Source organism: Galendromus occidentalis, unplaced genomic scaffold (assembly GCF_000255335.2).
Source record: "Galendromus occidentalis unplaced genomic scaffold, Mocc_1.1 scf7180000077500, whole genome shotgun sequence".
Taxonomy (NCBI): domain Eukaryota; kingdom Metazoa; phylum Arthropoda; class Arachnida; order Mesostigmata; family Phytoseiidae; genus Galendromus; species Galendromus occidentalis.
In genome coordinates, this window is record NW_003805488.1 from 387,754 (window position 1) to 403,946 (window position 16,193).

Here is a 16,193-nt window from a genome sequence, read left to right on the forward strand (position 1 = left end):
TACGTGGACGTCCGCCGTAGTGGGGGGATTCGCCCTCGCGCTCATCAGCTTTCTCCGCCCTCACAGAGGCTGTGCGAAGGTGCTCGCTCGCTTGCTCTATAACAGGGCTCCAGCCAGGCAGCCAGCCGCCAGCCAGCCGAGCAGCCTGCTGCCTGCCTGCAAGTCGTATCCAGTCGAGCCACCACGAACGAATTGAAGGCCCTGCTCCACCTGGTCGACGACGAAGCCGTCTTCGTCTTTCAACAGTGGCAGCAGCAGCAGCAGCAGCATAAACAAGAGCTCCTGCAGCCCTGGAGTGGAAGCAGCTCCAAGAGGAGGAGGTGGAAGAAAACAAGCAGAAAGCCAACAACAAAGACGACGAAAACGGCGACGACGACAACAGCATTGGCAACAGCAGCAGCCACAACAACACTACGACAACAACAGCAGCAGCATCAGCAATAAAGAGGAGCTGGACAACAACAACGACGTCGTCGACGTCGATGGCAGCAACGGCAGCAGCAGCAGCGTGTACAACAAAGGCATGAGAGACGACGACGACAATTGCTGCTGCTGCTGCTGGCGCGGTTGATTCCCGTGGAACAGTAACGCCTTTCTGGCCACCGCAACCAGCAGCGCGACAACCAGCATTGCTCCCGGAGCAGCAATTTCATCATCATCGGCGACAGCGGCGACGACAACGACTGCAACAATGTGCTCCAGCGCGAGTGACAGTGAGCATTTGTGACTGTTCGCTACGCGCTGCCTGTCTGTGAGGTGTTCGCTCCTTGGTGGCAGGCGCACTCGTTCGTCCGTCCGTCCGATCGGTCAATCGTCTGGTCGATGTTGGGAAAGATCGCCCGCTGCTAGACGTAGCCGAGAGTCGTCGGACGGTCCGTCGATCGCTCGATTCGTCGACTCTGATTCCAGACGCATACACAGACGGAGAGTCAGACCAACGTGCGGAAGAAGAGAGACCCAAGGTAGTGAACGGACAGTTTCGTCGGATTGAGGGCTGCTGCTAGTGGCGGTAGCAGCAGAAATAGAGGCAGCAAGCGTTATCAGCAGGTCCTCTTCGAGGCTGCGTTGTCGCCGACCGGGTGTCCGAGCGCTTAGATAGCGAGCCTTGGAGCCGCCTGGCGGGTCGACTTCAGAAATAAAACCTCGAAGCTTCCGTAGCTGTCAAGTTCAAAAGAGATTTGGCAAGTGAGTGAAAGTGAGTGCGTGTGAGTTTACCATCAACAGTGAGCTACTGGGCTGCCAGTCAGTCCGCCCGCCCGCCAGCCAGCCTGTGAGGGAGCCGAACAACCGAGCAGTCAGTTCGTCAGCCAGCAAGTCAGTGAGCCTGCAAAGGAATAAAAGTTCCAGAGGTGGTGGACGTCGTTGAGAACGCTGTGTCCCGAACGCACATCATTCGCTCGTGGACTGGTCACCGATATATCGACGCGTCTCTGTTTTTTGTTACGGCCCGATCAGGAGTGTTCCTCTCATCATCTTGTTGTCTCTCCTCCTGTTGTTGTTGGTGTTGTTGTTTATTATCATCATCATCATCGTCAATCTCACCACAACTGCAACCACAGCCCTCATTGGAGGAAGAGTCGTCAACCGATAGATAATCCGCAGTCAGCAGCAGCAACCAGTAGTGGGAGAAATCGATGAATTCGGTCTCCGCCGTCAAAATTAGTGCAGCGATCCCGACCGCTAAAAAACGCAGATGTGCGTAGCGCATAGTTCGACACGGATGAACCGCTGGTCGTGCTGCTACGTCGGCAGCTGGTGACTCCGATCCGAGTGGAGAATCAGTTGATCGCGTGCAATCGCGTTCGAATAGCCGGGGTTCGCGCGCGCGAACAGACCAGCGTCCACACACTGGAGAATCGTGTCGCTCTCACGCATGTCTGGGCCTCCTGCCGTAATGTTGGCGCCCTGCTCGGGGTTGCCGTCGTGGGTTGCTGCTGCGAGTCTTCACCGTGACGCGTAAAGATCAGCTTCCACCCTGGAACAGCTACAGCGAATACGGAATCGACGACGACGAAGACGACGAGATCCACAACAACAACAACGACAAACGAAACAACTCCCAACGCGAGTTGACAACGAGTGGGTTTTGCCGTCCATGAGACTATCGAGTTTGGCACACTTACGAGTGAGCTTGCGGGGGTGACAAGGGGAATAAGTGAGTTAGTGAATAAGTGACCTGGTGACGCTGCCGGCCCCGAGCCTGAATTCGGTGTTGATTCTCGTGAAAAGGGAAAACTCACGGCTAAACCATGAGTGACAAGGAATCGAAGAAGGAGAAGAAGGAAATGAAGCGCGCTGACACCAAGAGGTCCGGCTTCTTCAAAGGAGTCTTGGACAACCTGCGATCCTCGGTCACCCAGCTGCCCTCGGGCGCCAAGGGCACTGCATCTGAAGTGCAAGACATCCCCGAAGACAAACTCCGTAAAGAACTTTTCAACGTGGCCAAAGTGAGTTTATTGCTTGTTGCGTGCATTGCGTCTATCTGTTCGTGTGTATTTTATCCTGCTCTCTGCGTCCACCGCGCGACCCGCCGGCCGGGAACCGTTTCTATCGAGTCTAGATACCCCTGACTCCCTCTCTCAGCGTTATATCTCGCCGACGGTATTTCACATGATATCTGATTATTTAGTTTTCCCTCATAGAAGCAGTCGGAACAGGGACGACGAGTCATTTTCTTCAACCTCGCCGAGCTCCATTCGATTATTCTCGCTCAACTGTCGGTGACGTCCTACCAGGGAGTGCCTTAGTTCTTATTCATTCTCATTGGAATTCGTCCTAAATTGAGTTCTTGAGTTTAAGTACGACTTACAATTCTCTTCCTGCGGCGCGGTGTCAATATCTCTCCATGAGTCTTTTGGTATATGTACATGCCTCTAGCTTCCATTTCTTGCATGCGATTGTATTCGAACACATCCTGAAGGAACATATTATAATCATCATGGCGTTGACCGAATATTAGGAAAAGTCAGATTACGGAAGTTGCTCGACCCTACGTTTTCGCCATTCACATTTCTAAAATCCCTCGCGTCGATTGTCTGGTGGAATCAGGGGGTGGACCCCCCGAAGATGTCCTCGAGAGCTTCCGCCGTCGACGTTGACCGCTAGGCGCGGAGGCGGTTAGCGGGCGCCCAGTGGCGTCGCGGCCATTAAACGAGAGAATTAGGGTCCCGAGTCCCGTATCCTGTTTCTTGAGTGCCGCTCCCTTATCTTGTTCGCTCGGAGCTAACTGTCTTCTTGTCGTGTGAATCCCTACGCGGCGATGTTTTTCCTTCTCCTACATCGTGTGGCAGGGAAGCTGTCGCCGTTAGTTTCTCATGGTTTTCGTCGCTCGCATTGCTTGCGTTAGTTTGTGCGCGGTGTACCTAATGACTCGTGATGAGGAGTGATGCGGCCGTCTCCCCGTTACGTCCCGCGCAGCTTCAAGCCAGGCTGCAGGCAAGCCAGTCGCACGGCCAGTCAGCTCAGCGACATTTATGCTTCGGCACTTAATAAGAGTTGCCTATCATTAGCGTGCAAACTTTCTGTTGGAATTCCCGGCTCGAGATACTTCCTCTCCCCCGACTACCGCTGCTTTGGTCATGGCCCCCTCGTTCTCACCAGGCGACCCGGTATCATAACCTGGTCGGTCGTTCAAGCCGCAGGCTCTCGACTCTCCCACGAGCTCGACAGCAGACCCCTCGGTGTCCCGATGCGTTCCCCGAGTGAAGAGAATCATGGAAGGGGAATTCTAACGGAGCGGCTCGACAGAGTCACCTCATTTAATTCCAACTGAGCTTCTTCCCGTTTTTGAAGGCACGCGAGCCCAACTCCCGAGTATCTGCCTCGGGTAGGAGCCAGCTTCCCAGTATCAGTCCTTTGAAGGTTTCTGCGGCATATTGTTGACTCGGAAAGGAACTCAATCCCTGGTTGGTTGGCTGGCTGGCTCGTTAGCTAGCTAGCTTACCTCCTCTTTTTCTGGTCCCCGCTCAGTCCTGTCGCCAAACCGTTTATACATTTACCCGTCATGGGGCGTTTTCTTGATTGAGTGTCGCAGATGCTCGATGAACTCTCTTAACTAAATCACCTAGGGAAATTTTCTCCTATTTCCATGATGATTACTATATTTCTCTTCGCCCGACCCTGCTGTTCTTGTGGGTACTTGTCTGTTGTCTCTCGTCCCAGAGGACGTGATTGTTGTCCTTGTCGCTATTGTCCCCTCCCTCATCCATCTCCTTAACGCTCTAGATAGGGGACATGAGAGACATACTGTTGGAGAAGGAGATAGAAAGTCCCGTCCTCATCCTGGGACAGGAACGCTTTAACCAATGTTTGCTCCCACTTTGGTGACGTAAGCCGCGTTTTTTGGAACAACTTGTACATCGTCGTTCCATGCAATCCTTCTTATCAGCGCCGTACGCAGGTCTCCCGTGCTGTCTTCCGTCGAATAAAAGGTCGAGAATCTCCGACTCCATCATAGTGCTTGCGAGAGAGTAGGTAATTGTTGTGAAATCGCGGGTGGGTGCTCTCTACGACCTGCTTCCACCTCAACGGTTTACTGTCGTTTTCGTGTCGACCGCGACGGCTAACTCGCTCGCCGTCGGATCGACGAGCAGCCCTTGTTGAGCTGAATACAAGTGACGCTCTCTCGTCGCCTAACTCCCCTTGTTGGAGTCGTGACAGTAATATTCTGGAATCTTTCTCCCTGACGAAAATTTCGACAGTGTATTCTGCTGCTCGAGAGCTTCATGGCTTCTAGATGAATTCAGACTGGATGATTAAATCCTTCGCTTTGGCGACGTTTATGGCGGAGACGATGTGCCCTCAGACGATGGAGAGATATCTCTGTGGAATCGATTGTCACGAGCTCGATCTGCGTCTCGTTGTTCGGAGGCTCATGGCGAAGGAGAAATATCACTTGGGCAATAATTCAGTGGTTGATATCCGAGCACCAGATCCCTGCATCTGTTATCCCATTCATGAGCCATTCTGTGAGGAATCCGCCCGATGAAAGCTCCGGATACGTCTTGAAGAGTACATGTTCTCTCCAACCGTTGGAACAGTGCAAATTCTGTGATTCCCCGAGTATCGCAGCGCGCGGAACCTCAGAGTTATTCTCCACCGCGGGAGCGACTCCACTTCAGAGGGATTCAGAGCGAGCAGATGATTTGTCCGTCTATGGGCTCGTGCGATAATTCAGAAACTCCAAGGGTTTATTCAGGATCCAGCTCCATATTCAACGTATATCTTTTAACCATATAGTTTTCCGCCCTTGGAGCGCCTACCCGTCAGCTCCATTATGTAAACAAGCAGATACGAACACGTATCTGACAATCGGGAAACTTTTGCATCAGGACTCCGAGCTCGACGGGGACGTTCCGAGAAAACGAGACTAGGTACATATTAGGCCCCCTCCCATACTCGAACTTCACGATACTCGTTTCGACTCGATCGATCGGATCGCGTAGAACTTCCTGTAACTTTTGGCGGCTTCGGAGTCTCGAATCAGCCTTTAGAGGTCTGCCTGAGTGCGGCGAGCTCGCTCCGCGCCCGCATCGCCGGCTAGACTACCCCCTAGATGGCGTGTGACTCAATGACTCCCCAACGTGCGATAAACAAACGACACTCCTCATTTTCAGACTTCGAGACATGGATTTCCGCACAATCCTTCTGCAGTGGCTTACGATCCTATCCAAAGACTTATTGCCATTGGAACCCACAACGGGAGCATCAAAATGTGAGTATATGCTCGACCCGTAGTACGACAGAGAGGGATAATAAGCAGTGGCTTTCCAATAAGCTGCTTATCAATCTGCGACGCGAACACTTAGAACGAAGGCCTTCGATCACTTAAGGCGTCAGCTGATGAAATATTTAATGAATCAAGCAAATGAATGGGTGACCGAGAACAGGTGAATAATTCAGTCAGTCAGTCGGCCCAAACACAAGCGACCGAGAAACTCCTCGATTGTTATTCCCTCGCGAAACACTTGGACTCTCTCCTTCCCCCCGAACATCTGCCTTCCAGGACAATCCATCTTGGGGCAGCTAGCGATGAGCTCATCTGGTGATAATTTAATCAGCCAGAACTGTGAAAGCCTCTACGTCGAGCCGGCGTCGAAAAATTATTTTTCACTTTGGGCTCGCTCTGCGTAAGAATCCCGCAGCGATTGCGGCGTAACAATAGTCGAAAGGTGCTGGAACTTTCTGCTCACGCTGAAACGAGCCACAAATCTCGGCAGCCGCCGACTCACAGGTTCCGTCCATGGCGCGTTTCTGCTCCGCCGTTCACCCCGATCAGCGATATCTTTATTCTCTTCGAATACCGAGTATATCTTCGCTCTCTACGATTCTCGAATTCCGTCATCGTAGTAACGATCGTCCTAGCCTCACAAACGCTCAAATTCTGGAACGACGCCGCAGAACGACTCTTGTCCATTCGATTGAGAGATACGCCATGGCTGCACCGAAAGACGTTTTTCCATTCGGAAGAGCGCCTCTACGCGCTCGTGATGAAGAGTTCGGAGTCGAAGAATAAAGCGTAGTATATTATGGCCGTAATTTGGGAGCTTCTACATCTCCTAATCATCTTCGCTTGTACCACCATCCTCCATGGTGTCGTACGCTTATAAACGATATGCGATGATCTCGAGCAATTTATTCAGATTGAAACGCAAAATGTGCGCTGCTCAAAGCAGTAGTAAGAGGCAAACCATGAAAATCGAACGGATGTGGGGAGAGGAAGATGTACCGGAGCTTCTCTCCCGTTTTTTTCTCAGTAACAATGCGCCGCTCTTCCATTTTCTCCGACGCGGACTGGAACCCAGCCCACTATTCCAATGGAACGAGTCGATGTCCATGACAATATGCGTAGACTTATCCCCGCGTCGATGATCCCTATCCCTACTATCCATCTGGGAGCGATCATTTTCCGCAGGAAGGTTTTCTCCCGGAAGACCTATACAAAACGCGCCGCATGCCGAGATATTGAGGTGGCCGTCGTCTTAGTCGAGTCTCTCTCCGGAACGAAATCCATAACGAGTCAGTGCATGATCTCTCTACCGTGGGAGAATTTCCGTTCTCGAAACCCGAGCTAATCTTGAATTACGGCGCTTCGCCAACAAACAAGTTGTCTCCGAAGGGTAATCTCCCATCGCGATGAATATATATGTATGAGCGCTCCGGGACCCCCTCGAAGAAACTCGGAATCGAAACGACGTACTGGAGATTCTCAGAGCGTTTCGACGAAGGCAGAATCCTTCATTAGACAAGGGTCTTCAAAGAATACCTCACAGAGCGGAATAATCCGCAATCGCTCATCAGTGGTTTCGGTGCCGCTGGAAAAACTCGCTAGTTTCATCGGGAATCATGATCGGGCCTATCGAAGATGAGCTGACCGAATCAGATCTTGATAAGCTGCACCTAGTTGTTGGCTGAACGCTGTATCGACTGGCGAACCCCGTATTGGCAGCAGTCCGCAGCCCGTGAAATCAGACGAGGCAAAGGCCTGCCTCGACAGTCGGAGTCGCGCCGTGGCACCAGAAAAAATCACCGGCGTTGGGAACTCGCCTGATCCGCAAACATCGGATTGAAATTGAAGTCTTCCAAGCCTCCGTCGCTCGTCATTCCTGAATAGACTGCATGCCGGGTCTTGCGAAGAGAGCCGAAAGGTAGCATATCATGGAATCCCGTCGGACATCACCGAAGTATATTATGTTCATGGCTCATCGTCTCCGTGAGATGTTTGAAGATGCCTGATCATTAATTTCGCTCTTACTCCCAAGCGGGATCTCGCTTCTGCGTATAATCGGAGTCATTTCTAAATCGACCTTATGCCCGTGAGGTTTTGAGACATCGTCGAGCCTCCGCTGTCAACGAGGGAATTTCCATTTTTCATGACGTTCTCTTGCGGAACGGTTTAATATTCTTTTGTCTATACCAGCCTTTGATGCCTGAGGCGAGCTTGGCTCACCCCGGCAGCTCGGTTGTTATTCAGGGCAATCGTTCGCACATCCCGGAGGTTTACCCAGATCATCGGGGACCGAACCGACTCCCGTCAGGGTCTCAGACTGTGGAGTGAGCCGATTTTCGAGAACGCGCGCGTTAAACTATCGCGCAAGGATAAAAGCCTCGAATGCAGTTGATTCGGCGGAGCGCCCTCTCGACCATGTTGATCGGGAAACTTGGCCGAGCGTGAATGACGACGTGACCGCGATTTCCATCCGCAAATGCTGGATGAAAATATTCGTTTGAGCTCGTTCGCCTCCTTCCCTCTCCACGATCCGATGGGCATATCATGTTACATGATGGACGAAGCAGGTGCTTCACGAAATACTCCATACGGATAGTAGGCGGACCAGATACTTTGAACACGTGAGTATCTAACTGAGAGAGTCACTGCAGCGACTGCGGGACCTCAGAGCCGCGCAGGGAGTCGCGCGCGAGCACGGTCGAGATATTCGGGGAGGATGAAATCTATTGCCTCGGGCCACGCTTGCTTGGTGTCGCTGGCAATCAATCGGAATAAAAAGCAGGGGACCCGAAAATCGACTCTTCCATCCGAGGAGCAGGCAAATGCGTGCTCCCTTCATTGCATGTTCTTCGCACGTTCGCTGTGACAAGAGAGGCGGCGGTCGCAGTCAGAAAGACGAGTTCTTTTTCGAAAGAGGAAAAAACGGAGCAGACAAAAGGCTCGAACAACAGTTTGTTCGTCCGCTTGTTAGGACCGGAGTCCGCCTCGACGACACGACCTTGATCTTCACACTCGCTAATAGTTTGTTCTCTAATTTATACGCTTGCGTAGATTGACCCGTTCCTGACACTTGGCGGGAGAATTCGCCCAGATGAGAATCGGCTGGCTTGTGGCTCCGATTCCATTCCTCTCTCGATTTTCGGAAAAACTCGCTAGTTCGTCAGTTCTGTTCCTCTCCGGAATCAAGAGCGACCGTTTTCTCCTCCTCACATCCGATGTCAGAAACGTGGCGCCGAGGCGTTTTGTTCCGGGGTTTCTTTTATATTTTCGTCTCTTCAGTTTTCTTCACGAAACAAGCCGAGCCTTCTCCCAGAGGCCGTTCGTTCAGAATTGGAAGCTTCGCGCAGCGGTCTACGGAAATGATGACGATCTGACGACGACCGACGGAGGCCGGAGTTTCTCCTTTTCGCTCAACCCGCTCGGTAATACGAAGAAGAGGTTCGTGCGAAGAAGCAAAAACTGCTGACGTGGACAGGCAGCGAAAGCTCTGGCGAATCAATTTACCCGTAGCAAAAGAAAAGAATCCAGCATCCGATCTGAGTTCTACAAATGTTCCTCTGACAACGTGCTCGAATTCCCTTATTTTTCACTATTGATCCGAAGACCTTCAGAAGGCGTAACCCTCACCAGCTGTTTCTTCGGCGGATTAAGCTCTAATGAGTCTGAAATCACCGACTTTCCCAAACGGAGGACCATAAAACTATTGCGCTCCCCGACTTCTCGTCGAGCTTCAAGGTCCGAGAGAGACACGACTCCTATCCGTAACGGAGAAGTGCCCCATACCTCCATAACCGGAGGCATCAACTCGAATGTCAAAGCCTCGAAAAAATCGTTGCGTTCGACTCCATTGAGGAGCATGTCAAATGTCGGGATCACACTTTCACCGGAATCTTTTCCCTGTTCCGGCTGTTTTTATCTGCTTTTGCTCGACGCTGCAACAACTCACAAAGATCGCTATAACAAGAGGCGAACAAGGTGTCTTCCGGTTTGAGATCTCCGTGCAGCCGGAGGGGACGCAAAGCGAGTGGTGACATTCGGGTTCATTCCGTCGAGAATGACTCTCCGAGATGACGGGTGCGATCAAGGCTACGAGCCCGCACAGCAGAGGAATAGGAACGAGCCCGGCCTATATCTTTCGGAAGAAAACAGGACAATGCAGTGTACTGAGGCGCGGTGGATATTTACCTAAGTCTTAGTCAGCTGGCATTCAGTCAACCATGAGACACCGGACCCTCGCGGAAGGGCACAGCTATGGATGAACGTGGTGGATAGATATATTTATTTCTTCCCTCGCTCGGCGGATCGATCAGTCGACTGAGTGGGAAATCTGAGCGCTTGCGAGTCTGTCTCCCAGAGAGAAAGGATCCCGGACCCGATAGGAGCGGGTCTGCTCGTCTAAATTGACTTGATTGAAATAGTCGGCGTGCGACGTATCTCAAGCGTGTGAGTGGGTCCAATAGACTCACTCGAACGAATCACAAGATCCCGAGTGGAGGCGCAAGCTACGCTCGGTAGCAGGGGTCTACGACAAAACGGCGCGGCCAAAACGGCGCGGCCAAAACGGCGCGGCCAAAACGGCGCGACCAAAACGGCGCGGCCAAAACGGCGCGGCCCACAACGGCGCGGCCAAAACGGCGCGGCCCAAAACGGCGCGGAATTCTGAGCACCATCCAGGCTTGCGGAACCTTTGGAAGTAAGACGATTCCGACTCCTACGAAATCTCGAGTAGTGGATAGGATGCTCGAAGCACTTCAATCAACGACCGATAGAGCTCTCGGTTTGTGATCGGACGTCGCGGACTCGTTCCATGATGGTCATTCTAGAAGAGGCGTCACAAGATTGCGTTTGTGGGGTCCGCGAGTTTGGATAGTGCCCGAAATTCGGCGCCGTTCTGGGCCGCCCCGTGCGTCGCGGAGTTCTCGGCACTGAATCAATGGAGGATTTCCCTGAAAGAGGCAACACCACAGTGTGCTGCACAATCAATTCGAAGTTTCTCGTAGCAGTTCCACTATATCGAGTCGGTTTAGGTTAGGCGCTGCCTTCCGGGCGTGGTTCGGCTCTAAACCTAAGTTTCGGAGCCGTTGGGGCCGGACTTGGGTTAGGCCGCTCCGCAGCCTAACTCAAGTCGTCCCCAACGCCCCCCAAACTAAGGTTTAGGCCACCTCACAATGTCATTGCTTCGAATATGCTCGCTTGCGCTCGCCTATCATAGCTTTCCGGATGTGCTCGCTTCGCTCGCCCGGGGAACTAACCTAACCCGACTCAATATCGTGATACTGCCTTGATCGACGCTCAACTGGAGAGGCGTCGCACTATTGTCGCGCCCCTTCCAGAAAAATCTTCCATAGGCTCGGTGCCCAGAATTCCGCGCCGTTTTGGCCGCGCCGTTTTGGGCTGCGCCGTTTTGGCCGCGCCGTTTTGGTCGCGCCGTTTTGGCCGCGCCATTCTGGCCGCGCCGTTTTGGCCGCGCCGTTTTGTCGCACCCCGCGGTAGCAGAGGGAAGTCAGACCCAGAAGAAGGGATGGAAGGAAAGCGAAAAAACATAGAGATTCCCGTAGAGCACCCGCGACATAAAAAGCAGTTCGTTCGCTGTTGCTGGTGATGTAGTCAAGATATGTGGGCAACTGCGGGCGGAATGGACAGACTCGTCACCGGAGAAGTAAGTGATCGAAAGATCCATACCCTCGATTCACGAATAGCGAGCTCCGAGGGCCTGGAAAAGCTTAGATTTCTTCGGGAGGGCAAAACGAGCGACTGCAGTTTCGACCTCGATTACTTCTACACAGAAACCTCGCACTTCCGTGTTTATCGAGCGCGAGACACAGCAACTCACGAGGAATAACGTACCCCTGTCCTCTTTCTCTCCGAGCGGTTCGTATTTACTCCCACCACTCATTCGTTTGTTCCTCTTACCTTCTTCTGCCCTTCATTTAGGTCCCCCGAATTCCACGTTCTCTGTCGTCTTTACTCTTTACGACTCGCCCTCATTCCTCATCTGCGTCGCTTTCCCCTTCATTTCCTCTCCTTCCTCCCTGAGCCTCAACCCTCCCGCCCGCTATAGTCGTATTCTTCGTACTCGAAATCTGCTCCTTCGCGTTACTCGTCTTTGATTTCGCCCTGTTCCTCACGCATCGCTCCCGCTTGTCCCCCTCCCGTCTTCATTCTGTTGCTGCTCTCCGAGATCTCCGGGCATTCATCGTGTCTCTCCGATGTTGTTCTGTTGAAAGTAATGAAGGTAAGACGGCACAGAGCGACGTCGATCACTGGAGGGTATCTTTGCGAACAACGTCAGTGATGGCCCAAGTGCAATCATCGGACTTTGATCGGCATGCACGGATTACCAGGACTGAGTGGGATCGTTACGCCCTCGAACTCCGAGGTTCTCGCTACTGCGTAGAAGATGGTTCGACAGAAACCTGAGCTCAATAGATGGTGAGATTGAAATCCGGGAGGAGGAGCGTGCCTGAAAACGTCGCCGTTGCGGCTTCCGACGATAGAGCCGAGACAGAAATTGTAAGAATCCCTCAAATGAAAGGATCTGTGCAATTATTCTCCAGGGAAGCTGTCCGTTGCCTGCGCAGCTGCGAACAAAGAAGAGTACTTGGCCGACAGACTCATCTCGCGGCACAATCTCGAGCCTTATAGCCGGACGAGAGTCAAAATTCTTTGCCGATCCGAGCTACTTGAATGCATGAGGTCGCGTTAGCTTCCGGCTCTGGTCGATCCCCTCCAAGAAACCCCTCCTTGAGAATGCTTCGAGTGTATTCTCGGGGTCCCGAAAAGAAAGGCTCCGCCAGGGAAGGGTCTCGTGGAAACGCTCGCCCAAGTCGAAGCTTGATTCGGTTGGGGCAGCCTCCTGCTCGGTGATGCACCAGGGGCCCGTTTGACGCTTTCCTATCTCTGTGCCCGGTGAACGCTGATGACGAGCCGATGTTATCCTCGTCAGGATCATGCGAACCTGTATGCGCCCTTGGTTCAGACCCGAGTGGAAGGAGTCGTTACACCGATTGATCGGGTCTTCTCAATAGGGGATAGAGGCACTCGTACTGCGTAGAGCGGAGATGAGTAGTCTAAACGGGGCATGTCAGCTTTCGAGAACGCTTATCGTCTCGACCTGAAGCCCTCGATGCGGCGGAATATGGAGTCTAAATTGTTCCTCTCGTCGTTTTGCTGACTGTCAGACTCTTGGACACGATAGAGCGCTTTTTAATTGCGGAAACGGCTGAGTGATGTCGGAGGGTTTCTGGATCGAAAGGGAACTCGACATCAGTCGATCCTGATTCATTCCCCAGTTCGGTCTAGCGCTGCGAGCGGTGTCTCTCCGGAAGCGAGACAGGGGAACCAAATGTGGTTGAAATTGTCGTACCCCGGAGCTGGCTCGTAATCGTTCGCTGTCGAATGTTCGTTCCCTTCATCGGCACCAAGTCTGCATGGGTTCAATACCTCTCCTGCGCCCACCTACCTAGCTGTTTCTAAGCCCTCGGCTTGAACGCTTTTGTGAATGTACTTCGAGTACCGAGCCATGGACACCGAGAGTGGCTCCCGGAGACGTAAAACCTCGGACCTCGCGATCGTCGAGAGCGGGAAGTTCTTCAAGGATGCCCGAAGCATCCAGGTTCGCTGGGAAGGGCAGCCGTGTAGAGACGATCCTCGGCTTTTTCGTGCTGATAACGCGGGCTGCACTTCAAATAGTCCCCTCGGTTGACTCGATCGATGATGGTCTTTCCGGCGCCACCTATGATTTGCTGAAAACACTTGCGCGCTCCTGGGGACCCGGTCGACTGCGCCGAAGCAGCCCGGTGGGAGCGAGCGTTTACCCCGAACCTTGGCAAGCTTCCCGACGGGGAGCGGCTAGAGTGAGTCTGGCCCAGAGAGGTGAGACGAAAACGAGCTTGCAAAAGTCGCAACCGCCCACAGGAGGTTTGAAGATTAGCATGATTGCCCTCTCCTTATTACATATGCGGACAGACAGCAAGAACCCTCCTACGATAATGCACGACATCCAAATAAGCGAGCGACGTGCGATACAGGGGTTAACACCTTCTCTTATACACACTTTCGTGGACGCAAACGACTATGAGCATACAAGCTTGCGTATCATGCGCTCATCCTAACGTACTCGGACGTGCCGACATCGTCATCGTCGCTGCGCTCACGAACGGACATCAAATAATAGAGGAAAGGATTAGGTAGACGGGCTTCCATCTATTTCGGAAGACGAATTCTCCTGGAGGGAATTGTTCGAAAGCGATGGAATTGATGAAAGAATCGAGATCCTCACCATCTCTGCTCCTACTCCGGGAACCAGAAGACGATAGCTCTCGAAATTTCCAGTGAAAGCTCAATTCTGAGGGAACAAAGGGAAAGAGAGAAGCCGAGTCTCAACGGTAAGAAACTCGAGCGTTGTTACAAATCCTCATTATTCGCACAACTAGGCGAACCCCAAGCCGACCGGTATCGAGACCTTGTCTCCCAACAGCTACAACTGTAGTGTCCAAACGAAGATCCGGATTTTGCCGAGCTGTTCCCCGAGCGTTCCATCGACGCTCCCCCGATGCGAGATAGGCGGGACGAATCGCCCCGGATGGAAGATATCTGCTGCCCGTTTTCAATCGTCGTCGGCACGCGAAAGAGCGCCTCGCAAGCGAATATTCTTCATGGGCGGTCGACTCTCAAACGCTTATGAGGGTTTTGTCCTAATGAAAGGACCCACAATGAGTCCTCCGGCGTTACTATCAATCTTCTTCATTTCCTTCAGCTGAGCTCCACCGTTCTGAGCAAATGATTCGGCGGAACGCAACACATCCAAATCAAGGAGCCACCCGGTGCGAACGCGAGGTCGCGGACCGACCATTCTCCGACGGTCCGCTCGCTCGTTTTCTCTTGCCGCCTCTAAAATGGAGATCCTACCTGTCTCGGAAACATTGCGCTCGACTTTGAAGAAACGGGAAATCGATCCAGCGGAATCGCGGAGATTCTTGGAGAATCAGACTCGAGTGGCAAGATCCCTCGTGAGATAGGAGAGAGGCAGACTCGGGATATTCGTGCTCGCGAATCACCTGACGTGCATGCCAGCATTTTCAGTCTGGCAGCGTTCTCCAGCAAAAAGATGGACGGTGCGAATTTTCTCAATCGAGAACGACCGAATCACTCGACGCACAGCTGGGTGCTCGCGAGATTACATTATTACTTCACCGTGACGTGCTCTAATAGATCTTCCGTGATTGTGATTGTGTACAGGTATTTGTGCTACGCAATACTTGAGACTACAACCGTAATATGAACAGCCACGGCGGGTTGGTCTAGGAAATCTGGATTTAGGCAGTCATCTAGTATGGCCCGCTATCCTGAAATAGACACTAGTACCGATGAGGTTTCTTCTACGGGGTATGAACCTCCTCTTCGCGCGAGAAAAGCTCGCACGAGGGCCGATTCGATCCCCAGATCTGGCTGCGAGGGGAGGGTACACCGCAGAATGCTTAATCTGGGACCACCCGCTGCCTTCCGTGTCGACGTCGCGCGTCGCGTCGCCACGAGCATCTTGACCTGATTAGCATTCTTAATAGCTCCCGCGGTCCATCCTCCCGACCCTAATCTAGAATCCGCCCCGGCCGACGGTACTCATGTCAGATTTCATGGCCCAATGGACCTATCCTGACGCATAAGCCGATGGATAATCTCAAAGGTAACCTGACGAATAGCCGGACGTGTAACCTGGCGAATAGCTCGGCGCCAGAGAGGAGGACTCGAGTTGCATGCCAAGCTCCGTGACTCCAATCTGTCCCCAACAGATACCTAGTCGCGACCGGTGGCCAAGGAGACCAATCTATGGAGTGTGTCTGAATTCTTCGTGGGAAATGGAGGCGATCACGACATTGACGGAAGAATGGTCTTCGCGTTCCGACAACGAATCTGACAAATGACTGTAGATGCTCTTCTCGCCTCCTCTTGCGCTGTTGCCTCGGGGCGAATCAGGGCTTGAAAAGAAGCACTGGCTCTAAATGATACAGCAGCTTATCTCTAGTGTCAAGAAGCGTGCTGCAGAGAGGCTGGTCACGCACACTCCTGACCCTGAAACATGTCGGAGAGGAGTTGTCTCCCGGCCAAAGTTGTCGGTGCGACGAGGCTGTGGTATCGAGCGGAGTGACTCCGAGCTATTTTCTCGGCATCTCACCCCAGTCATTGACTAGGAGGTCTAGGAGTCTCCATTTATGTAGTCTGTTCCCAGAATGGTGATTGTCATTCCAGGGTATCGATTGAAAGAAAAGGAATTATTGCTTATCGTTTAGCCGCCGGAGCTCAGTAGATTGATCTGATCAATGTCATGGCTGTAGCATCCTCCGATGCTTCCTCCTCTTTGACCCGCTTCGGGGAACAGACTCATTCGTATGTTCTTATCTTGACCGGCAGCCAATGAATGTTCAGAGTGGAGGACCGACGTCCAGTCTCATACTTGTCATCGTCG

At 52.6% G+C, this 16,193-nt stretch overlaps 1 protein-coding gene across 1 annotated transcript in view; it reads left to right on the forward strand.

Moving 5' to 3' along the window:
- The first annotated feature begins 2,270 nt into the window (after positions 1-2,270).
- The window catches only part of Tomosyn (syntaxin-binding protein tomosyn), a 36,067-nt gene continuing 22,144 nt past the window's right edge, over positions 2,271-16,193 (forward strand). Inside the window, exons 1-2 of the mRNA XM_029112432.1 lie at positions 2,271-2,447; positions 5,616-5,713. Coding sequence (XP_028968265.1) covers positions 2,286-2,447; positions 5,616-5,713 — 260 coding nt within the window. The 5' untranslated portion in view covers positions 2,271-2,285. The remainder of the gene's footprint in view (positions 2,448-5,615; positions 5,714-16,193) is intronic.